The 23,218-nt window shown below is 52.0% G+C and overlaps 4 protein-coding genes across 4 annotated transcripts; 3 read left to right on the forward strand and 1 right to left on the reverse strand.

Moving 5' to 3' along the window:
- Positions 1 to 2,211: 2,211 nt before the first annotated feature.
- On the forward strand, positions 2,212 to 5,423 carry TGME49_273930 (DNA topoisomerase domain-containing protein). The gene is made up of 4 exons (XM_002365953.1): positions 2,212 to 3,022; positions 3,614 to 3,659; positions 4,323 to 4,373; positions 4,747 to 5,423. Exons 1-4 carry the CDS (start codon positions 2,427 to 2,429, stop codon positions 4,816 to 4,818), a joined length of 765 nt encoding a protein of 254 aa, XP_002365994.1. The 5' UTR covers positions 2,212 to 2,426; the 3' UTR covers positions 4,819 to 5,423.
- A 2,779-nt stretch (positions 5,424 to 8,202) lies between these two features.
- On the forward strand, positions 8,203 to 13,168 carry TGME49_273920 (aldose reductase, putative; the record flags this gene model as incomplete). The annotated part of the gene is made up of 6 exons (XM_002365952.1): positions 8,203 to 9,073; positions 9,382 to 9,597; positions 10,611 to 10,702; positions 10,962 to 11,051; positions 11,680 to 11,811; positions 12,252 to 13,168. The coding sequence occupies 6 exons, from the start codon at positions 8,203 to 8,205 to the stop codon at positions 12,462 to 12,464; spliced, it is 1,614 nt and encodes a 537-aa protein (XP_002365993.1). The 3' UTR covers positions 12,465 to 13,168.
- Positions 13,169 to 15,245: 2,077 nt separating this feature from the next.
- TGME49_273915 (hypothetical protein) lies at positions 15,246 to 16,386 on the reverse strand (the record flags this gene model as incomplete). The annotated part of the gene is made up of 2 exons (XM_018781704.1): positions 15,246 to 15,306; positions 15,995 to 16,386. 2 exons carry the CDS (start codon positions 16,384 to 16,386, stop codon positions 15,246 to 15,248), a joined length of 453 nt encoding a protein of 150 aa, XP_018636741.1.
- TGME49_273905 (hypothetical protein) lies at positions 16,364 to 22,928 on the forward strand (the record flags this gene model as incomplete). The annotated part of the gene is made up of 9 exons (XM_002365950.2): positions 16,364 to 17,315; positions 17,622 to 17,777; positions 18,450 to 18,528; positions 19,586 to 19,784; positions 20,227 to 20,403; positions 20,697 to 20,823; positions 21,456 to 21,513; positions 21,756 to 21,929; positions 22,835 to 22,928. Exons 1-9 carry the CDS (start codon positions 16,823 to 16,825, stop codon positions 22,926 to 22,928), a joined length of 1,557 nt encoding a protein of 518 aa, XP_002365991.2. The 5' UTR covers positions 16,364 to 16,822.
- Between the last annotated feature and the right edge of the window lie 290 nt (positions 22,929 to 23,218).

Genomic DNA, 23,218 nt, shown 5'->3' on the forward strand with positions numbered 1-23,218 from the left:
TGGAACAAACAGCCACTCCAAACTGGCAAAAACACACGACGCTGGCCCTTCTTGCGTGTGTAGAGCGTGCTGTCCGGACTGGGAGTCGCCTCGGTCTTCGGTCAAACGGTGGCAACTGAGAACCGGGGGGGCGTACGCAGATTCACGGAACCGGGATGAAAAAGGCGAACCCGCACACGACACACCAGGCGCGGCAAGCAGAGACACACCGTTGACAGAGTCTGAAGAGCTCTCCGACCTCGACGATTTGACATGGGTCCACGGAAACATGCGTTTTGCAGCGCTGCCCAGCAAACAACCACACAGAAATTTTAGGCGGATAGTACCTTCTCCAAGTTATCCTGTACACTCTCTTTCTGGGAATGATCATACAAGTAGAAATGACGCTGGAAGGTGCTGTAGCGGGGAAACACACAGCGTCGGTTGCCGCGCTCTCGATGAATGCCGTTCTGCAACGGCTCTTGCCAAGCAAGGGAAATGTGAAATGACATCAGAGAAGCGAAGAGCTTCTGTCCGCTCTGCCACATCCGTTAGACAAGGATCCGAAAGGGCGTCTGAGGAATTTTACCATCGAGCGCAAGGCTTGGCACACGGGTTGCCCCCCCCTCCCCCCCCTCCGTGTGTGTCATGTCTCTTATTTCCCTCGGGCACCCTTCCGGGAAGGACGCATGATATCTCATTCGGCTTTTCGTCTCCGTCTTGTTCCCCAGTTTCATCGCTGGCTTCTGACTTCCCTTCGTCCGAGGCACTCTCCGCGCGAGAGTTGCGCAATCCGGTGCCTCCAAGTGCAGGAACCAGCAGCGTTGCAGACAGCCTTTCTCTTTTCTACGAAGATGAAGGCGTTGGCAGAAGAGACGGCTCTTCACCGGGAGAAGATGCAGACGCAACTACAGCGGTGCCTATGGTGTTTTCTTCTCCAGGCTGCTCTCCCCCGTGGAGTCCTGCTGTTGGCCAAGCGGGAAACAGCGCCCCGATCGGGACTTGAGACTGCTGCGGCAGTGATCGAAACTTTTTCAGTTTTGTGTGGGTAACCGGAAGATATTTTTCGCTAACCATTTCACAGGTGTTTTATTTTTAAGAGTTAACATTTTCTTACTAACTGAGCACCAAGTCTCTTTGGCACCCCTTGCTACCTGCTGGAGCTTGTCAACTTCTAAAACTTCACTCAAGGAAACATGTGTGTGCGGAAAAGACGCTTCTCTGTTTCCAAAATTTGTGGGAGGTGACCGAGACGGTTGAAAATCTGCAATGAGTAACTGGTCGAGAGCTAACCGCCTATTCTGCGCACGGACTAGAAATCCAGTGCTGTTGCCACTCTGCGCCACAGTGCCACTCTGGCCACAACTCCATGGACTAAAACCCTTTACATATAGATTGTACACTTTATATATATATATATACATGTATCATGCAGATTATATACATATACTATAAAGACTATATATATACGTTATATATATAATTCAAGTGCATCTACCAGAAGTGAACGAAAAAAGTGAACGGTTTTGTAGTTGCCCGCAGAAAAGGGGATCTCCTTTTCGATACAACTCGTGTACACAGAACCTCACTAGGGTGTGCTGGAATCGATGCTCGCAGAACGCCTTGCACAAAAACACTATTACAGACACAAGCAGGCCCGCGTACGGTGCATAACATCAAACCGAGAGAGTTAGCCACGCATATTATGGCACCTCTGCTCTGAAGGTTCTGCATACACAATCTAGTTCCCTCTTGAAACAACTGTGAATGCCCGCTAAACGCCGCGATCAGTGTGCGAGATCCGTCTGAGGTTCCTTCGCCGGGAAGACTGGACATACGACACAGAGAGTTCTTTGTTTGTTATCTATCAGTTCATGATGTCCACCGGATTTCATCTGTCATGATTTCCCGCCAGAGATCCCTACTTTGTCAAACAAAGGTTGTGCGTTCGCTACAGCGGAAGAAGTGGCTGTGTTCCCATGCTGCAGGGCGTTCTGTCGGCGTGTTCTTCCTACTTTTCTCAGCAGAAACGCATTGTCGACAATTCTAGAGAGAGATCGGTGGTTTTGGGATTCGGTTTCGATGAAGGGTTACCGTCAGAAGGGAGAGAAAGTCCACAAACCTCCAGCAAAATGCCTTCTGGACGTGCATGCGCTCTCTCCGGTGAGCCGAGAACGCTGGTCCGCGGAGGAACCTTGCCAGCAGCGTCTTTGCCCTCCTTCCGGGCAGCACAGGGCGACTTTTTCCCCGGCAGCCATTCCTCGATATCGGGAGTTTTCTCTTTTTACGCCTGCAGTTTTTCTGCTTGATTGCCGAACAAGGGAAGACTTTCCGAAACTAGAACAAGACGAACTTTTAAAGCCGCAGCACTTCCGGTCTACTCCGCGAGACTTTCCAGCGTTGGTAGCCAGTGCCTCTGGTCCTTCCCCTGAGGAACAAGACGGGGGATGCACGGCGACGTCGCTGCACATCTTTTCTTTTTACAGCGTTGCTTTTGTCCGTTTGTTTTCTTCAAAATGGCGTTTTTTCCGCGGCTCTTCGCAGACTTTTCCAACTCCCTCCGGAGCAGGGGGTCGCCCGTTCTGTCGCAGGCTCAGCAAGTTCCAGCTCGAAGCGCAGCTTTTTGCCAAGCCACCCCGGCAGGGCCGTTCGGAGCTCGTTTCTCCGGTAGAGAGGGAAATCCCACCGTTTTGGCGCGCACGGGCGCCACGAACGTCCTGACTTTCTGCCGCGAACCCGCGCCGGGGAGCTTCGCGAAAAACCGGGAGTTCCTGTGTTCCGGAACACGAAGGTACTTCCCTTCCCTTGTGTCCTGCCCGCCGACTGGAGGTGGAGCCTCCGCACTTTCCTGCATGCGCCAGCAGCCTCGGCACTTTACGAGTCCCAGCGAATCTTCTGGATCCTCTGCTAGTGAAAAAACCAACGAGACAGCGAAGCCGAAACGTGGACCGACAGGCCTGCAGCGTCCTTGCGACTTGAAGGGCCCACTCGCCACTTTCATGGGCAAGACAGAAGCCTCCAGAGTCGAGGTCGTCAAGCACATGTAGGTGGAGGGAAAACAGCAATGGTTGGAGGAAATGTTTCGCAAAACCACTCAGAAACGCGTTGCCGCACACCTCCATCTGTGGCGCACCAGCCAACAACTCTGGTCCCGGTGACTCTAGACAGGACGGTGGTCTCGAGTTCAGTCAGGCGACTGAAGACGAGTTAGAAATTCAAAGAGCCGAGGGAATGCCACGCTACTCCGGGACATAGAAGCTCCTTGTTTTCTTCACGCGGGCGCATACGGCCTGCAGGGCCTCCTCTTACAATGGCTGTTTTCACTTTCCGTGTTGTTTTTTTGGAGCGACGTCTTTCTTCACACATACACACGCATGCCACAATCTTACTCGTACGCGAGTCGAAATGGCTGTTGCTGATGCATGCGTTGGTACGCGCGTTTCCAGTGGACATTCACACACATACGCAGGAGGTGCTGCCGCTGTGTGTCGCTGGCTTCTCTTTGTGAAAGCAGCCTTCCTTATCACGTTGGGTCTTTGCTTGCCAAAGGAGCCAGAGACTCGGCAAGTCGTTCAACGACCGTAGAATTGACACGCGGTCAGTCGTTTGTTCTTGTCTGTTATTTTCTTTTTAGCTGGGACTACATCAAGCGACATAATCTCCAGAGTCCCGAAAACAAGGTATGCAACCTCAAAACGCTTTTCTTACTAAAGTTGCCAGTGAAGGACCTGCTTTGGCATGCATTCCATCTTGTCATCTATAGAATGCGTTACACTGGTTTGGCAGTCGTTTACCGTCGCACCTCCTGCCAAACATGGCGCCGTCAGACGGTGCACAACTTCTTCGGTTGCCACGGGAGTGAGGCCGTTTTCATGAACTGTGAATCAACGGAATGAACACCGGGAAGCTCGGGAAGTCTGAGGTGCATGCATCGCCGAAAAAAAAACGGCGTCGAGGAAACTTCCGGAGTGTGCGTACGCCTCTGCATTGCATTGCGTACCAATGGAGCTCGTCACGGGGACCGTTGAAAGGGACCAAGGGTCATGCAGCCGGTGAATAGCGCGGGAGGTTCTCAGGGACGTTTTCGAAGAAGAAGCTTCACACGCATGTCAGTTGTGGAAGTGCTCTCGTCTTTTCGAGAATCCAGAAACACTCGTGTTTTTGCGCGGTTACGTTTATCAAGGTTTCATGTCTCCTTTCCGAACCAGATGTTGCCTCCCGGCTGTACAGCCGAAATGTTCGATTTCCTGCCGTTGTTTTAACTGCATTAGCATTTTCTGTGTGTCGGAGCCGCCAGAGAAAGAAAGCGACGCTTCATTATTGTTGTTCTGCCTTGGTCTCAGAGGATGATCAACGCTGACAGCACCCTCCGGCCGCTGTTTCAGAAAGACCAAGTAAGTGCATTTCCAAAGAGCGCCTTCTCTAAGTGTTCCTTGTTTGCATTTCGTGCGTCAAGTCCGCATCGACTCCTGCACGAATGCCGTATCCTCTTTTCCGGAAAGAACGCGTTCGTCGATCTAAGACGGTCTTAGCTTTTCTCACAGTTTTTGCCGTCACTCGTCCGTGACTGTGACAGCATTTTTTGCGTCTCAAGAGAGCTGCTGGACTGAAGCTCACTGCATCACCTTGCCACGATGGGTGTTTTTTCGGTCCTTGGCAAGCCCGCGAGATTCTACGAAGGCGCGTTTTCGGCTTGTCAGTGTCTCTCGACAAGTTGCCGAGTTCGCTGGACAAAAGCTACGCGGGTGTTCGTGTCTCCTGTCGCAGGTTTCAATGTTCGAACTCAACAAATTGCTCTCCAAGTTTGTTCAGAGCCGGCCGTCGCCGCCCAAGCCGTAAGAGGGAGACGCTGAGTCGAGGGGGTTCTACTTTCAAGCCTGTCCTTTTGCGGAGAGGCCCAGCGGCGAGTTGCAAAGGCGCTGTGTACGGCTCGACTTCCTTGCGGGAATACCGTACCTGCACCTCAGGTTTTGGTCCAGGCGGTTTTCAAGTGAGGCTGAGAACAGGCGTTTAGGGATACGCCGTGCGGCTTCCAGTGAGACTTACTTCCGCTTCCTTAGTTCGCTTTAAAACTCGAGGAACGGTACGGAACGGAAAATCACCGCAGTGTGGAGGGCGAGACTGCCGCATTGTCGCACTTTCGCAGAACCGCAACCACGCGTGCGAATATCCTTCCATCCGTTTCACCGCGAACAACTCGATATGCGGAAGGTTGCCCTCCGTGGAAAAAACGACAATTTTGTGTGTCGATTAAAAAACGGAGGGACTTCCGCCATGGGGTAAGGGCAGGCGGTCTTGTGTCTCCCTCGCAAGCAACCGAGAAGGGGATTTCCTGGACGTCGAGCCCTACTGACACAGGTTAAAAACCACCACTTTTTTTGCATTTTCAGCCGAAATCGAAAAGTCGACGCTCACGCACCGAGGCACTCGCTGTGTGCAGCGTCGTGGCATATATTTGAACCAAACTCGCGAAACATTCGTTGCACTTACCGTTCACGGTGAACAAACATCTCAAATTCCAGTGTATCCGTCAGATCACTCGAAGTCGCTACTTTCCACGATCCTTCACAAAGGTTCCACTGTGCTCTCTGCATGGACCGTACAGTGGTAGGTCCGTAATAAACCGTCGTGACACGAAACCTACGGTGCTTCGTGACTCGAGCTAGGTTCACTTGACACTGGCGTCGCTCGGCGGCCTGCTTCCGCAACTTTCGAGCTCCAGCGGGATTATCCCACTCGACTCGTTGCCTCTTTCCACTCGAAAAATCGCACCACTACGGGAACACTGAATGCAACATTCCAAGAAGCGAACGAAACGGGTGGGCACGACCGCAGTCTCTGCATTCATGCTGTCCACTCTCATGGAAGTGAGAGAGATGGACTGATCTTGATGAGCTCGAAGTGCGTGGTTGCATCGAAACGAGCGAAGCACGTTCTTCGACAAACTCTCCACCCGCGTCAGCGTGAGGCAGAAGGACTTCTCGATGTCTCATAGAAGAACTCTAATAGTCTAATAGTTCCTCTGGATGGCCTCAATGATGCGGTGTCCTTTTGTGTTTCACAGCATTCAAATGCGGGGGCTGGCTGTGCTCTCTGTCCTTGCGCTCAAAGGTCCCCGAAGCACAAGTGATCTTTCTGATTCCCGACACTTCTAATTTTGACGAGACGCGTACTCGGTGGCACGGAGGGGACGCTACGCAAACACAGCAGAATTTTAAGCGAAAAACTGCTGCTCTTTGGCATCCCCGTCCGCCTTCGCTTTCCTCTGATTCGCAAAACTCGTCTCGAGCGGCCTCAGGGCAGTGCATGCGTGGTTGCCAAGAAAGGGTGTGAAAAACTCTCAGGAAAACCGTCTTTTCCATTGACTATGAACTGCGTTCTGTCACGCAGGACCGCGACCTTGTGTAGAAGTTGACATCGTTTTCGCGGAAAGCCGCCAGAGCTCGAACCGTGCTTTCCAGTCGGTCTTCGCTGAACTTGCGCAAAACGACGCAACAAGAAACCACGAGATTCAGAGCTTTGAGTCGTGTCTCGGATCGACCGGTGCGGGAAGGGACAAGCGACTTTAATTGTTTTTCTCCTGCGTCGTGCGAAACCACAGTCCGTCCTCTCATTATGACGCACGCTTGCAGGGGCTCTTGCTTCTGAAGGACTTGGCGATGTCGCGAAACGACGAGAAAGCCAGCCGTTCGCTCACTCTAGTTTCGGGGCGCCTTTTCTCCGCCCTCTCACGGAAGAACAGCGCAGCGGGTCACGCGTGCTAATTGTCGTCACTTTGCACCCGCGTTTGTCAAGTCGTCGGCGACAGAGTAGCTGTCAGCGTGAATTTGCGCTTCTTCGTAAAATTCCCGTGTGTCTGCGACAGGCACACACCAACCAGAAAACTCCCCTTTCTTGTGTGGAGCATGCAAGTGCACAGAAGGGTCCCTCGGCGACGCCTCTGGCGGGCTGCTCTGTCGGCTGTGACAATCTCTGCGTGATTCAGGTTTTTCCCGCGTTTCCTCCCCTCTGTTGCAGCGAGAAGGCCGCACCCGCAGTCTCCGGCTGGATTCTCGTTTGTTAACAAGCCGGCTCAAACGGAGACACAATGTCTCTCTATCGTCGGCGTCACTTTTTCCCCTCGGTGTGGCGCTCGTCCTATTTCTTCGTCGAAGTGTTGCTCGCGAAAAGAACATCAACATCGCAGGCCACCATTCGTCCTCCACGTTTCGAGTTTCTCCACTAAATGCATTTCTCTGTCATTTCCTGTCGACCCCCGTCTGCGGCCGTTCCCCTCGCGGGACTCTCGCTGCCGCATTTTCCTCGCCTCATCGCAAGGTATCTCACAGAGCCTAGCTGACAGACTCTGGACAAGAAAAAGTCTTCGTGCAGTGTCACAGCTACATTCCATGGTCGAGCTATACGATATGTGAGTTTGTTTTGCCGGAAAAACGTTGACAATGTGTCTTTTCAATGTGTGAAGTGGAATCCATGGCCGAGAGCTGTACGGTCTTTGCGTTCGTAATGCCGACTTTGTACGAAGGAAAGGTGACTTCTGTGCACTCACGTACACTGCCTCGAAAGTTGTCGCAAGACTGGGAGTTTTTCCCCGCGACCTCTTCCCCGTCTTCGTCTCGGACTTTCTTTTCCGGAATTTTCCGCGGACTTTCGGCTTGCCTGGCCACCACATTAAACCGCGCCTCTTGGGTCGGATTTTTTCATTTCAACGTGTCTTCGTCTCCAGCCTGGAAGAAAAGAGGCGCTTTTTTCACTCGTTCACGCGGCTTTTCATTGGCGGCGCAGAACGTAGGACTGCCTGTCGTGCAGGTGTGACGCGACTGACATATTCAGGAAATCTTTGTCACTTCTGCTTCGAGCTTCTCTGCGCGACTGCAGACGCTCGCAGTGCGAGGGAGCATTTCCGCAGACTGTCTCTGGATGCGAGAACTGACGGTCGACTTCTCAGGTTCTCGGTGTCTCGGCAAAGTTCGGGAAGATTTCTTGACTGCGCGAGGTTGTTCTTTTCGATTCGTGTGCTTCTGCTTCTGTTCCGTTTCTTTGCTTTTTCTCGCTCCGTCTACGCCTTCTTCACAGGTGTCTTGTCTTTCCGATCCGTCTCCTGGAGATCCCCTCTTTTCGTCTTCCCCGTCTCTTGTCGTCTCGCCGCTTGCGGCCTTCTCCTGAGCCTTCCGCGTCTTCTCGCCCCCACACACCGCCTGCGCCGCCTGCCCCCCTGCTTTGAAGATGCCGTCGTTTCTGAGTTTCTTTTCTTCGCGGAAGCGGCAAAAAAACCCGCTGTCGCACCCGCCGAGCAGCCAGCGATCTTCTCTCTCTTCTTCGGTGAAAGTGGGCGGTTGTTCGCCTTCAGCTTCAGGGTACGCGTTCCATGCCGTCACGCAGCCGCCGGCCGCCCCCGCGGCTGACGGAGCGCGCGCCTCGACGCCGCAGACTGCAGCCTCCGCCTCGCCTTCGCCGAAGGAGCTCGACGGCGCGGAGGCCGAACGCGTCTCCGCGGCGCAGTCTCCGTGTGTTGCCTCGCCTCACGCGCCGGCGCAGCCTGCGAACGAAAGTCTCTGTTCTTCGTTGCCCTCCGGCGCCTCACCCGCTGCGACTCTGGGGGAGGATAGCCGGCGCGCAGGCCGCGGGCCGCAGCCAGATGAGTCCTCGCTTCGCGCCCATCCACCTGGGATGCGCGCCTCGCGCTCGGCCGCCTCCTTCTTCTCGCTGCTGCGGGGCAGCAAGATGGCGGCCGCCTCAGTCGCTTCTCACAGCCGTCCTGCGCTCAGCGCGATGCAGTGTGCAGACAAGGAGATGCATGTGAAGCATCTTTCCTCGACTTCTTCGAGCGCTTCGCGGACTCGCGCCCACAGCCAGCAGTTGCAGGCGTGGATACGCGAGTCTTCTCCCCGACCGCCTGCGCACCCTGCGCCTCTGTGCGCGAGCCTGAGGAACGGAGTCCTCTTCCCGATTCTCGGTCTGGGGACTTACCGCCTCCACGGCGAAGAGTGCATGGCCGTCGTCGAGCGCGCCGTCTCGCTTCGACAGTTCATGCTCATCGACACCGCCAGCGTCTACCGGAACGAAGAAGAAGTCGGAAAAGCTCTCCGAGACGCCGGTACGCAGACCGGAGGCGAAGAGGGGGATGTGTGTTTAGGAAACGACGCAAGGGAGCGGAAGGGCAGAGAGCCGCAGAGATCAGCGAAGAAGATAGAGAAAAGCAGGAGCGGAATGAGGTCGAAACGCGAGAGACAGAAGCGAAACAGAGCAGCAAAGGGAAACGGGTGAAGCAGCTGTGTCGCGTTGTTTTTTCTCCGCTGTGTGTTTTTCTCTTCGCACCTGACGCCTGGGGTTCGAGTCGTCCCTGCTCCTTCTCTCAGCTCTGCTTCTCGGGGCTGCTTCTTTTTTTCCTCGCTGTCTCTGCAGGCGCTCGCGGCTTTCCGTGGCAGCTGTACTTGCGAGACGACTGCGAGATGAACATTCGGTGCCGCAGAGAAGCGAGCAATTTAGGCGTTTTTTTGACTTCGAAAATCAGTCCGAAAGACGTCGCGGGCGGCAGAGAGCGAGCCTACGAGGCGGCCCTCATGTCCATGAAGCGGCTCGGCGTCGAACAACTCGACCTCTACCTCATTCACTGGCCTGGTAAGAAGGCAGGGCAATCTGTCGAGAACTCCACGCGTTCGCCACTGTGCTCTCCAACGTTCATTCACCTCTTGCCTGAGGGCTGGGGACAAGTGAACCGCACGGTTTCTTGCTGAACAGCAGGGGCCTTCCATTCAAGCCGACTCCCGCGTTAGTAGTGATGGCGTCGACTGCCAGTGCAGTGTCCATACATTCGAACGCGGTGCTCGTGCATGCACTCCACGCGCTTGAACAGCCTCTCTTTATCCGTCGTGTATTGGCATATTTGTGCGGATAGTCATATATACACACACATATATACATATATACATATATATATATATATACATATATTTATATACATATATATATATATACATATATTTATATACATATATATATATGTATATATGCATGTTTATACATGCTGGTTGTTCTGAATCGAAGCAATAGTGCGTTTGCGTAGTGATGCTTATGGAGGGAAAATCGATAGATGCGGCGAATGCTCTTTTACGGGTCTGCAGTCGCATGCGGTCTTCCTTGTTCGTCTCCTCTGCCTTGGTGTCTCGAGTTCGGACATTTAAAAGAGCCAGTCCACTTTATTTTTCTCCACGCGCCGGTGAAGTGTCTGTGCAACTGTTTCAATACTTTCCATTGGCCCCGTCAAGTCGCCTCCTCGATTTGTCGCGCAGCATCTGTTTCAAGGAAGACCTGCTTATCCACACATTTGTATATCCGTACATGACTGTTGATGAGGCACATCCCTATATACATAATACAGTACATACACGCGTATACGTACATATAAATCTATGAATATATGTCTTTCTATGTATATGTATGTATATATACCCATATATATATATATATATATTTGTATATATATATATATATGCTGGTATATTTCTCCGTGTGTCGCCTAATGCCGTTCGATGTATCTGCACGCTCTCGGTGACAGTCTGGGTCTGCGGAAGAGTGGACGTCTGCTTTGTTTTCTCGTCTGACTCTGCGGTTTCTTTCGCCTAACTCTGCAGGGGTGCGAGGCCACAAGAGCTCGAGCCGCGAAAACAGGCGGCTTCGCCACGAGTGCTGGCAGGCGCTGGAGCAGCTGTACAAAGAGAAGAAGGTGAGCGGAGCACGAGTGGAGAAAACGGCAGAGCGAATAACTGAAGAGAAAACAGAGGAACTAAACGACAATAGGCAGTGGCTCGAGAGAAGGATACCCGAGAGAGGAGACAGCAGAGAGGGAGAGAGGGCGGTGAATACGCGCCAGGAAGGTTCAGAGCGCAAGACGCGAGAGGCGTCTGCGAGCAGGGGCAGCAGACGCTGTTCCGAGCCGTCATCCCTCTCTTTCGTTTCTCTCTTCGTTCCGAACTCGTCGTCAGGTGCGCGCCATTGGGGTGTCGAATTTTCTAGTTCGGCATTTGGAAGATCTGCTGGAAGACGGCGTCGAGGTCGTTCCCATGGTGAATCAAGTGAGTCGCAGCCTTTTCGAGAAAGCAGCATTTCTGAGTGAGACTTCTCTCAGTTCTTCTTGCGGCCACTGAGAGAGATGTTCGCGAGGACACAGCTCATCACGCGAAGGAATATACGCTTCAGGTCAGAGAAAGTGTATCCTACGGCAGAAAGAGTTTCCGAGCCTCGAGCAACGCGTTCGATGTCACAGAGAGTCCTTCAGTTTTCTCCCTTCCTCTCGAGGTAGTCAAGTCCAAGCGTTGATTTGCAGCCCAGACGTGCAGGTGCGGGGGATTCTCTCCACAGGAGACGCTTTGACTCTCAAGGTTCCGAAGCTTTCTTTGTCGCATGCCTTGGACCTGCCGGCACAGCGCAGCGGCCCGCCGCTGTTCAGAGAAGCTCCCAGGTTTCTTCTTGCTCTGACTGCTGTGTGATCGGGAGCCTCGTGGTGACAAAGATCGTCGCTCCAGTAGAGTTACGTTCAGAGGAGAGAGAGTCCAGAGAAAGCGGATCTGCAAACGTTCACTGTCCTTTTCCTATCCGCTGTTGGGACCTGCGCAGGAGGAGGCGCATGTGTGTGTCAAGGCTGTGAGACAGCGAAGCGAGGGAAAAGCTGGAATCGTCTGTGGAGTCTGCGTGCGTCTCCAGATTGAATTCCAGCCACTCTGTTTCGACAGAGACTTGCTCAAGTGGGGTGAGAAGCATGGCATGAGGATTCAGGCCTACGCATCGCTCGGCTCTGGGGATCCTCGGCTTCTGCGCAACCCAACAGTGTTGGCGGTGAGACCTATTTTTGACGCCTTTCACCTTTCCGGTTGGGGTGCTGCAGTCCTTCTTTCTGCTCTCTGCGTGGTTCTCGCTGTGCTCTCCCAGGTGCTGCCTCCCGCAGCGCTTCATTCGGATCCTCGTTCCTCTCCGTTTCACGACGAACATGTTCTCTTCTGTCTCTCTCTGTTCTTGTTTCTTCTCTCCTGCTCCTCGAGTGTCGTTCCTTCTCTCTCTGTCCCTCCTTGCTCTCTCTCTCTCTCTTTCTCTCTGTCTGTCGCTCCCTCTCTGTCGGTCGCTCCCTCTTTCTCTTCTCGGTTTTGTTTCCCTCTTCTTTTTTCTTCTGAATCGTCTCTTTCGTTTCGTTTCGCGTCTCCCCGCCGGGGCGTCGTTCTCGGCTTCGCGCTTCAGGCTTGCACCGGACTCTGTGCGAAGCTGCGGCGTTGTTTTCGCAGATTGCGGTGGAGTGCGGCGTGACTCCGGCGCTGGTTTTGCTGCGTTGGGCGCTGCAGCATGGATGTCATGTCATTCCTTGCAGTCGGAGGGAGACGCACTTGATTGAAGACAGCCATGTATTTGACTTTTGCCTCAACGACGAACAGATGACGCTCCTGGACCGCCTCTGCGACAACACACATTTCTGCTGGGATCCAAACATCATCGCCTGAACTGGTGGGGAGAAGCGGAGCAGACGCGAAGCCGGCGCGGCGGCTCCGCGCGACCGCAGAGGCCGCAGAGACGGTGGAGGCGGTGGAGGCGGAAGGGACGAGAGGTGGAGGGGAGAGAAGGAAGAGCGGAGAGAGGACTGAACAGAGCGAGAGAAGCGAGAGAAGAGGAACGCCACATATCGATAGAGAGGTAGAGGGAGGAGTAGACAGAGATAATAGACAGAGATAGACAGAGATAAACGGAGATAGAGTGGGGGAAATACGAGAGGAGAGGAGTGGAAGGAGAGAGAACGACCAGGATGGAAATGGAGGGAGAAGAGAGCCATGGAGAGAAAGAAGAGGAGGGAGAGCCGGGAGAGTGAAGAGAGGATGGAGCATGTCGGAGGGAGTATTTGCACTACGGGGTCGACTGCAGGTTTCTTTCTTGAATGTCTTGGTTTACTGGAGTTCCAAGTTCGACGACGCTTTTCGTGACTACCATGATGAGCGCGTTAAGGTTTTTCGGAAAGGCGCGGGAAGTTTCGAGATGAGAGTCACAGCGTTCCGGAATTGCGCGAAAGACTCGCGGAAAAGAACGCCGAGGGAGACGAGACTGCGGTAGAAGGGAGAGACACTGGCTGGCGCAACTCCAAGGCGTCTCCTAAATGTCCCTCGTCAGTCAACAACGAGGCTGAAACAGTCGCGGGATCTTTGTGGCGCCGCTGTGAGAGCGAGAAACCAGCGAGGGGAGACAGGCAGCAAAACACGACGGGGGAAGACGAAATCTGGAGACAGATTTCAGGCAACTGCTGGCGCATCGCTGCGTTTCTCGATGTGGACGGGAAGCCCAACTATCTGTGTGCGTTGGCCTTTAACATCGAACGCGCGATGCGAAGAAAAAGCTTCTTCCCTCTCGCCGCCAAAGCGTTCTTTCCTCCGGTTTCCACATCTCCCGCGAGCTGTGGTTGATCTCCCCTTTCCTGCGGCGCATGTCCTTTGTCTGGCGCGTAGCTCGTGATCTCCGAATTACCGCTTCCGGAGTGGTACACAAGGAGTCAGAAGTGATCGGTTTTTCAGTCTGTTTCGTTTCTCCCGCGGCTATCCCAGGCTGTGCGCGGCTGCAGTTTATTTTTTTGAGCTGTATGGACTGCGTCTTCTACCTTGCGAGTCGCTCGGCTCTCCTGTCTCTCCTGTCTCCTCGCCGGGAGCAAGATACTGTGCTTTTTCCTCACTTCCGCGTGTCAAGAAGTCGGGAGACACCGAGCTTTTTTGGTGTGCATACACCCTCCACGCTCTCCGTCCGACTGTGTGGCTGCGGCTTCGCATCACCTGCGAGGGGGCTCTTTCTTGAGCTCTGAAGACGCAGAACTTGCCTCGGAGACTTTCTTGAAAAGAACCATTGCTGCGGACCCAGGGAAAAAAGGCGAGCTCCGCTGCGCACCAGTGCATTTCATGGAGAACCACTGAGCTCCGAACTGAGCTCCAAACTCGACACAAAGCATTTCACACAAACATTTCTTTTGACAGCTGTGCAGCATGAGTTTCCTGGAGCACACACTCTATAAGGTATCTCAATTTCGTTCAGAACAAGCTGCATCAACAGGAGGTTTCGGACTCCCGGTCCCCGGAAACTACGCCTGTCGGCAGAATCACATGTGGACCTGAGCATATCTTCTTGCAGACATCAATGAATATTCACCCGTGCATGCACAGATACAAAGAAATCTAGGTGTGCACGGGCATCCACATACGTTTATATCCTTAAATGCATGGGTGCCAACACAGCTACGCACATACATGCATGCAGAAAAAGATTTCAACACACACACACCCATACATAGGTGTAACAGGCCTACGCAAACAGAGACCTGCATGGACGGATATCAGTACCCTTGAGGAGATGCAAACGAACATTCACAGCTGAAAACATTCGTACATCAGCTCGAGGAGCGAACGCTTTTTTCCGTATGTTCAAGATACCAACAATGCGCTGTGTGTATACGAGCTCTTCCCCAAGGAGTTGTTTCATTTCAGAGTGAGATTCTTGAGCCTGTCTCTTGGCAGCACACTTGTTCCAGCATGGAGCTTTATGTGAGACAGAAGGTTCTGCCGTGCGAAGATATATATATTTTTATGTCCTTCGTACTGCTGTTTTTACTCTTTCATATACATATATATATACCTACATATATGTATCTATGTATATACATACTATATATATATATATGTATATACGCATTCAGGTGTATCCAACATTGTTTCTGGAGTGTCGGAGAGGTCTCGTGATGCCAGACCCTCTTCGCGCAGATTCGAATGCGAGTGTCTCGGCTCGCCGAAGAAGATGCATTCTTTGAAAATGAAAAATTCACCGTCAGAGGCAATTTGCAAGTTCGCCAAGAGTATCGAGACGCATTCGGCGAGTGCAGAGGACTTCTCCAGAAAGAAATCGCAGGTCTTGAAAAAGTGACTCTTAAACTTGCGTGCACATCTGGAGCTCCTCGAACTCCAACAACACTGCTTGGCCGATACTCCAGTAAAAAGGACGAAAAAGACTGAAAGGAATTTCAGAAGCCATTTTCTGGAAAGAACTGGCAGACTGCCGTTGCGGACAGGAGAACGCGCGTATCCGACGCACTCCTGCAGCGCGGGAGGAGGTCTTCGAGAACGATCAAGCGAAAGCAACCTTTCAGTTCAGAGGCACTCTTCCCCCTGCGAGTTATCTGATTCTGTCACCCATCGAGCAGAAAACTTGTCTCTGTCCCCGATTTTCAGCCAGAAAAACAAGGTGGACCATGTGCCGTTCTAGCACCACGACGAAAGATTTTGTGTCTTTTTACAGACGAGCTTCAATCCGAAAGAGCGCCTGCAAACACACACCAAAAATCTTCAGTCCCCCGGAGCCTGACTAAAGCTGTAGGAGTGAACCATAAACAAGTTCGCAATGATGGTCGCTGAACCGACGCTCTTTCCTTTCTTCTTGAGTTTTCGTGAGATCTCTTGTGTGTTTGAAAAGATCTCCGGCGACAAGACAGCTTCTTGCTTTTTTCCCTTCGTTCCGAACTCGGCGACCGGAAACGAGTGCTTTGCGCTTCGATTATATTCGGACCTACGCCGGCGCAAGCTGTGACTACCTATTTAAAACAGAGACTTCACGATACACGATTGTCAAATGGAGAGTCACGGACGACTGGGAAGAAAAACGCCTGCGAGATGGCGCAAGGCGAGTACACATGTTTTTTTGTAAGTACGCCTTTTTTCTGAATAAGAAAAGGAATTTTGTCGGAATAAAAGTTTTTTCGGAGAAAACGTGTTTCCTCGGATACGAACTTTTTTTTAGAGTTTAATTTTTTTCCATAATAAGGCTATTTTTCGGAACAAAGACTTTTTTCAGAAAAAACCTTTTGTTTAAGACACACGTTTTTGCCGTGATGAAAGAATTTTTAGGGATTAATGGACTTTTTCAGGATAAAAGATGCTTTTTGGAATAAAAAGGCTTTTAGGAATGAACGTTTTTTTCAGATTAAAAAGCTTTTCTCTCGGAATTTTCATACCAGGCACAGAGACAGCTGTACACCCGTGGGCCTCCCCTGCCTCCGTCCTTGAAGGTGAAGATCGGCAAGAGGGGAAGACTGGAGGAAAAAATGCTGAAGCAACGTGAGAGAAAGAAAACTGAGGGACGGAAAGAAGACCTCAAAAGAAGAAGAGAGAGAAGAAGACAAGGGAAGGGTGACCAGCGAGAGCAGAGAGAGAAAGAAAGAGACAAAATGGAGACATCCCGGAGCGAAGGACTGCTCGAAAAACCGCCCTTGTCACTTTTCGGTCGCGATGAAACCGTTTGGAAAGCTTCTGTGGCTCGCGCTCCCTGAGTCTTCTTTTCTCTCTTGAGTCTTTTCTTTTCAATTCTTTTCCTTGGTTTTCCTGAGATCTTCTCCTTTTTTTTCATCCCCTTTTCTCGAGCTGGGCGCGCCGCTTGGATCTGTTGAGTCCATTTTGCACTCGTCAAATGAGCACAGCGTGCACATGCTGTTCTTGTGCGATTTTCTCCCTTTTCTCTTTACCGTTTCTCCCTTTTTTTCTTTTCTCCCTTCTCTGCTCTCTGGCTTTCTCTCTGCTTGCGCCTCTCTGCAAACGCACCGAACAGCATCTTGCCAGGTTTTTCTTGAGTCTCGGGAGCCGGCCTTCTTTTCTCCAGCAGCGACGAGGAAGGAGAGCTGCTGCTAGAGAACTGCGGACCGCACTCACATTCGACTTTCTCCGCTTTTCCCTGCTCGCCGCACCCCTCCTCGTCTCCTCTTCTGCCTTCTTTCCTTCCTTGGCTCCCAGAAGACCGAGGGGAGAAGCAGGCGCCCGTGGGCTGCGCGCGGAGATGCCCCAGACGCATGAACCTTTTCCTTTTCTTTTTGCGATTCCGCGCGATTCCGCGCTCCTCGGTCCTGCCCTCTCAGTCTCTTCTTCTCAAGACCGCGAAACGCGTGCACTCTCCGCTCTTCCTTGTATATCTCTTGCTTCTCTCCGCTGTTCCTGCGGCCGTGACTCGTGAATTGTGTGAGTTCGAAGTGTTGGAAAAACCTTTCCGACTTTTTCGCAGAATCCTCTCTCTCGCCAGTTTCTCGATCCTCCCCCTCTGCGCCTCGTCCTCAGCTTCGCTTCTCTCCGCGTTCGCCTGCCGTTTTTTTCGGTTTTCTTCTTCCATCGTCTCTCCTCGATTCGCTCGTAGCTCTCTCTCTCTCTTTCTCTGGCTCCACCTCTGCGGCTTCCTCTTCTTTCTTCTTTTCGTCTGCGGAGACGCCGTCTGTCCAAATTCCTTCTCCACTATGGCGAACAGCGGCATCAACTGGCCCGGCCTCTATCGATGGTCCATGGAGTACCACGGTGAGGACCGCGAAAGAACTCCAGACACACCAAGAAGGTTGCGTTTCAATGTCTCAACTTCTCCTTCTCGTTGCCTCCGTCTCGTCCTCACCTTCACCTGGCTGTCTCGGTTTCGTCTTCGTTCGCTGTTTCTTTCTTGCTGCTGTCTTCTGCTTCTCCCCCCATATCCCCTTTCTCCCCCACAGGCGCCTCTCGACTTGCGCGGTACAGCATCTCGGAGAGCGAGGATCGTTCGCTTGGTTCACTCGCAGGTTGCCTGGCGGCTCCCGACTGCATGCACGTTTCGTCTTGGACTTTTTTCTGCAGACGGAACGCTGCCGCGCAGCCTGTCCAAAGAGGACTCGGACTTCCTGCAGAATGCAATTCGCGAGGCGATGCGCCACCAAGAAGATCCTGCGAAAGTCCTCGCCGAGCAGTTGGCCGTGATCGACGGCTTCAACCAAGGAAATTCAAGCATTCGGCGTGAGGTCCCCACAAACAGGCTGTCCGTATTTTAATCCTCAGTCCAAATGGTTTTATCTCACGTACCAGTGCACTTTTATCTTCGCTCGAAGTTGCAAGGCGCATCTTCTTCCACTATACGTTTCCTTGTGAAGCGTCCATACTCTGTCACCCTATACATTTCTCTTCCTTTCCACGTTCCCTTTCAGTGCGAGGCGCTCTGCTGTTTTTCAACATGTCAAGATTCATGACGATCTGCCTGTCTCTTCTACTCTCTTTCGATCTCTCTCTCTCGCTCTCTGCTCTTCTCGTTTTCGCCCTGTCGCTCTTTTCTCTGAAAGACCTCAAAACGCTCGCGGAGCCTACCGCGTCCTCCCCAAACTCTGCGGTCGTGTCTCCGCTCTTTTCAACATTTTTTCCTTCCTCGTTTCCTTCTTCTCAGTGCTGCTCCTTCTTGGGCCAGGTCTGTGCGCGCATCTTTTTCTGCGGCTTCTTCTTCGTCTCGCCGCGTCCTCAAAATTCTCCTTTATTTCGAGTCTTGTCATCTCGACTCTTCGAGACCGTGATTTGTATCAGTGTCTCTCGGTGCGGCCGTCGTCTCTTGTGTCTGTACACTGCGTGGAAACGCGGAGGTACGCTTCGGCGTCTCTCTCCAACGTGCATGCGATTCCTCTCCTCGATTTCCTTCTGCAGCTCGCGACCTCCTGGCGGCTCTCGCGGTCATGGAACGCCTCATCGACGACTACTCAGAACTCGCTCGAGACTTTGAAAAGTGAGTCTCGCGGCAAATCTAACGCCGGCATTCACCGATGCCCGCGCTGTATCTCCACCTGCGTTGCGAAGCTCTCGATCCCGTTTCGGACTACCTTTAAATCGCTTGTCTGCATTTGCGATCATGCCGATCTATCTACATCTTTGTCCATGGCGCTCTACCCAAATCCATATATAATATATATATATATTTATATGATATATGCATATCTGTGGATGTATATATACATAAGATATATATATATATATATATATATAGTTATATATATATATATATATATATATATATATATATATATATAACGTACCTATTTTTAAAATTAAAAATGTGTTTCGAACCTCAGTATAAATGCTTGTTCACAAAATGGGAGCTGGCCGAAAAAACTTCGAGTATACGTTTTTTTCTCAGATATTGCATTTGATTGGACGACAATGTAGAATCTTTTCTTTAATGAAAAAATCTTCCTGTAGGTATCTCTATATATTTTTTGAGATGTGTCACTTCACAATATATATATATATATATATATGGAGCAGGTGTGTATGGTTTCATATATATATATATATATATATATATATATGGAGCAGGTGTGTATGGGTGCATATATATATATATATATATATATATGCTTCTGGCTCATTCGTTTGGTGGCTCCTTCACTCTCCAGCAACCAGGACGTTGTTTGCTGTCTGTATCGGTTTATATCGCTGCATTGGATCTCTCGTTTTTGAGGCAGGTTGCCGCTGTTGAGCTTTCTGTTTCTGTTTCTTCGTTTTTTCGTATATGCCATTCTCTCGAATCTCTTTGAGACGCCCTTTGCCTCGTTGCTGTCCCTGCCTCTACGCCGCTCTTTCCTTTGCCAGCGACCCAGGCTCCGCTGCCCCCTCGGGGAGCGGCGACCTCGATCTCTTTTCCTTTGTCTCGCTCTCCTCGATTCTGTCCTTCCCCTACCGCCAGGTGTTCTCGCCAGTTTCGGGAGGGAGACAGAGAGGCCCTCTCTCGTGCTCCTTCTCTAGAATCTCCATTCGGTTCCTTCGTTTTGTTCTTCCTTCTCTAGACTAGGCGCCCTGCAGCCATGCTTGCGGCTGCTCACCACCTGCTCCGCCGTGCATGCGCCGGAAGAGTCTCGCGACCGCCATTCGACGGACGAAGACGACGCGGCCCTCGCCGTCAAAGTAGTCAAGACTGCACTCACCATTCTCTCCCTCATCGTCGCCAACAATCCCGACGTCCAAGAGGCTGTCTATAAACAGCATGTTAGCACTCCTCACCAGACATGCACATCTACATATCTACATAGAATATGTATATATATATATATATATATGTCTATACATACATATGTTTATATATATATATATATATGCATGCATCAAACAGGTGCCCGGTCACAGGTATGTACATGTTTGTTAGGTTCAATTAAGAGGGACAATGGTGTAGACATATATATATATATATATATATACATGTATATGTATATCTGTGTCTGTGCTTTTGTGTAGGCGTCTCTCGATAGACGTTGTTCTGGATCTGTACACACCGATGAACGGATGTCTCTTAGCGTCTGTGTTTGTGTCCTGCGAGTACGCATGCAGATGTTTGAAGACGTTTGGCCAAGTGGTTTCAAAGGTTCTGCTGCGTTGCGTTGTCCACTGCTGCTCGCCGTTTCTGTCGACGTTGCATGTTCCTGTTTTCCAGGGATTGGCGCTGTTGATGAATTTGCTGAAGGAAGCGCCTGTGAATTCTTCTCTTCGCGTCAAGGCTCTCACAGCGCTGGCATGTCAGATGCGACACCATCGCCCCTCCGAGCTGGCCTTCGTCACTGCGGGTGGCTTGGCGCTCCTCGTGCATGCAATGCTTTCTCGAGACGAGAAGGTAAACGTTTCTCGTCCAGAGCCGTCCACTTGAGGCGCAGGTCTCGAGCAGAGGACGTTCCGAGGGTCTCGTCCTCCAGACGCTGTCTGCTTGACTGAGCGCTGAGCTGGGCAACTCTCGCCGAACTCACTTTCGGCGAAAAACGAAGTGAATCGCTGACACACTTGGGCTGCTTCCCCCCCAACGCGAGATCCAGACGACCTGGTTGTCTCCGCGTCGAAGGTGAACAAATGGCGAAGCGGTTCGGATTTTGCATGCGGCGCAGCGAAGGACCTCTGTGCGTTTGCCTGCAGTATCAAGAAAAAGCAGCTTCGCTCACTCGACATCTGCTTCAGGAAGGACTTCTGGCCTTCTCGCAAGTCGAGAAATACGACCTCCCTGGAGCCGTCGCCGGCTTGCTCGAACGCACCCCCTTCACCAGTAAGGCTCAGCCGCGCGTCACCTTCTTGCACGAACGAAAAGACGCCGACAGACGAACAGAGAAAAAGAGAGAAGCAAAGAGCGACTGAGAGAGACAACGATGTAAAAAAGAAGGAAGCACAGAAGACAGAAGCAGAGAGAGACAACGAGGTAAAGGAGAAGGAAGCACAGAAGAGCGAATCAGAGAGAAGCAGAGAGAGACAACGAGGTAAAGGAGAGAACAGAGATGGGATCAAGACCAGTTGTGGTGGTCGCTGTGTGTCTCGAGTTGGGGGGCGTTTTTGAGAGGGAAAGCAGTTGAGCTGCATGCCAGCCCTCTGCGCCTCAATGGAAGAGCATCGCAGGTGCCAAGTGAGGAGAAGCAGCAACGGTGAGAGGTGGACAGCTGCAGGAGATTCCGCCTGGAGAGACATGGCGAGAACGAAGGGAGAAGATGCGGATTCAAGCGACTGTGACGTCTCACCTTTTTTTTTCAAGAGGGAAGTGCATGTTTCCGGACGAGGCGTGATGTATCTCACGCTGTTAGCAGCGGCTCAGGGGCAGGAAGTCGACAACAGGAAACCGGACATGTAGAACGCAGAGGCGCAAAGGAAGAATGAAACTGTGAAGGGATGTGCTCGCGTTTCTCGCAGATATCCAGTTCGGCGAAACCGTCGTTCAGCTGGCGATTGCCCTTCTTCAGCAACATCGGTAGGACAGACAGAACGAAGCAGACAACGAAGGGAGACAGAAGAGGAGGGACCTGGTGGAGACGGCGAGATACAGAGGAAGATGTCGGGAAGGGGAGGGAGAAGACGCGAACGGGAGAAAGAACGAAGGAGAGCGGGAGAGAAAGAGGGACAGAGCGAAAGAGAGAGAAGCAGAGGAGAACGTCGAGACCCGAAGGCGAGTCTGCGGTTCCTGCCGTCTGCGTTTCTGCGGTTCTTTCTCAGCGCAACTATGGCGAAAGGCCCAGTCTTGGCAGGCCTTCGCCAAACGCTGCTAGACCGACAGCGGGGCTTGAAGGAGATGCTCCGGGAGATGGAGAAGAGAAAAGTCGAGGACTTGTTACCGGAGGACTTCTCAACTCAGGCTGCCCTCCTTGAAGAAGCGCTTTCGATCGCCAAGTGAGACGCGCAGCAGACCAGCGCTGCTTCCACTCGTCCTGCATTGCCCGTCTGTTGTTATTTTTGCGATTCTGTTACGCATGGCCGTGACACAGAGACACAAAGATTTCCTACAAGATCTGTCTTCTACATCTCCCCGTTCGTTCACACTCTTCTCGATTCGCGCCGCTTGTGTGCTTTCGAGTATCAACAGCTCCCGCTCTGCCTCTGCATCTCTGTGATGGCTTTTGTTCTTCTGTCCCTCTCTGCGGATCGGCCTCTCTGGCCTCTTCGGATTTCTACGATACATCCGCCAAGGGCTACATACTGGCGTATAGGCGTATACGTAATACATACATATATATATATATATATTTATATGGATATATGCGTAGAGAGAGAGCCAGACAGAGATATGTTATGGATTATATAAATTAACTAACTATATATATATATATATATATATATATGAATGTATGTCGATTTCTGTTACGGTGTATATGTGTTGTGGCGGAGTGGCGTAGAGAGACGGGGAAGTGAACGACATGTTTTCCTTGGTTTCCTGTTGTTGGCTTCGCTGAGTCGAGGAAACGGAGAAATGTCAACGCGAAGGAGTTTGACGCTTTGACGGCTCTAGCGTGAAGCATTCTGTGTGGAGGCGAACGGCGCCATTCCTGACAAGTTGAACAAGCGTAGATGTGCTCGACTGAAGGTGACCATCCGGAACTTTCGCTAAGTGGAAGTTCTTTTTTTCTGCCACCAGACGCCGCTGTGCTTTGCTTGCGCCTCGGTGTCGTCCCCCGCGTCTCTCCAGGACCAGCGCGCATGGAAACGCGTCTCGCTTGGTCGGGAGGCGCCTGAAAGAGCCTCGCGTTCGTCTTCGTTTCACCTCGTTTTCTTTGTTTCTTCGCTTCGCCGTTTGTCAGGTTCCCCGGCATGAAACCGGCGGACTCGGGGACGACCGCGGATCGACAAGGCGGCGGGAAGGCGCCACAGCAAGCCAAGATGCTGGCGATGTGACGTTCTCGACGAAATCCAGGCGCAGTGGATTTTGATCCAAGCTCTTCAGCCTGGGTCGGCTGTGTCGCGTCGGCTACAGGGTGTGCGTCAGACAAGCTGGAAGAACGTCTTGAAAGCAGTGCTTCTGAGAACAGACTGAAAACCGACTCAGAGTCTTCGACGTCGGCTGCCCCCCGGTCTCCATCTCTCTGCAAAGAAACCGGGTGGAGGTTCATGTCCTCCACCCTCCAGGTCAAGCCTCTCGCGCGGCGGCGCTCGAGCTCTCTCTTTGCCTGGCGGGTGGTGCCTGT

The sequence above is a fragment of the Toxoplasma gondii genome, chromosome VIII (assembly GCF_000006565.2).
Source record: "Toxoplasma gondii ME49 chromosome VIII, whole genome shotgun sequence".
In the NCBI taxonomy this organism is placed as follows: Eukaryota; Apicomplexa; class Conoidasida; order Eucoccidiorida; family Sarcocystidae; genus Toxoplasma; species Toxoplasma gondii.

Bases quoted from the DNA above. Each gene is read 5' to 3' on its own strand.
- TGME49_273930 (XM_002365953.1), top strand. From the start codon at position 2,427: ATGCACGGCGACGTCGCTGCACATCTTTTCTTTTTACAGCGTTGCTTT. The intron at 3,023-3,613 runs GTAGGTGGAGGG...TTTTCTTTTTAG, and splicing joins GTCGAGGTCGTCAAGCACAT to CTGGGACTACATCAAGCGAC. The intron at 3,660-4,322 runs GTATGCAACCTC...CCTTGGTCTCAG, and splicing joins TCCAGAGTCCCGAAAACAAG to AGGATGATCAACGCTGACAG.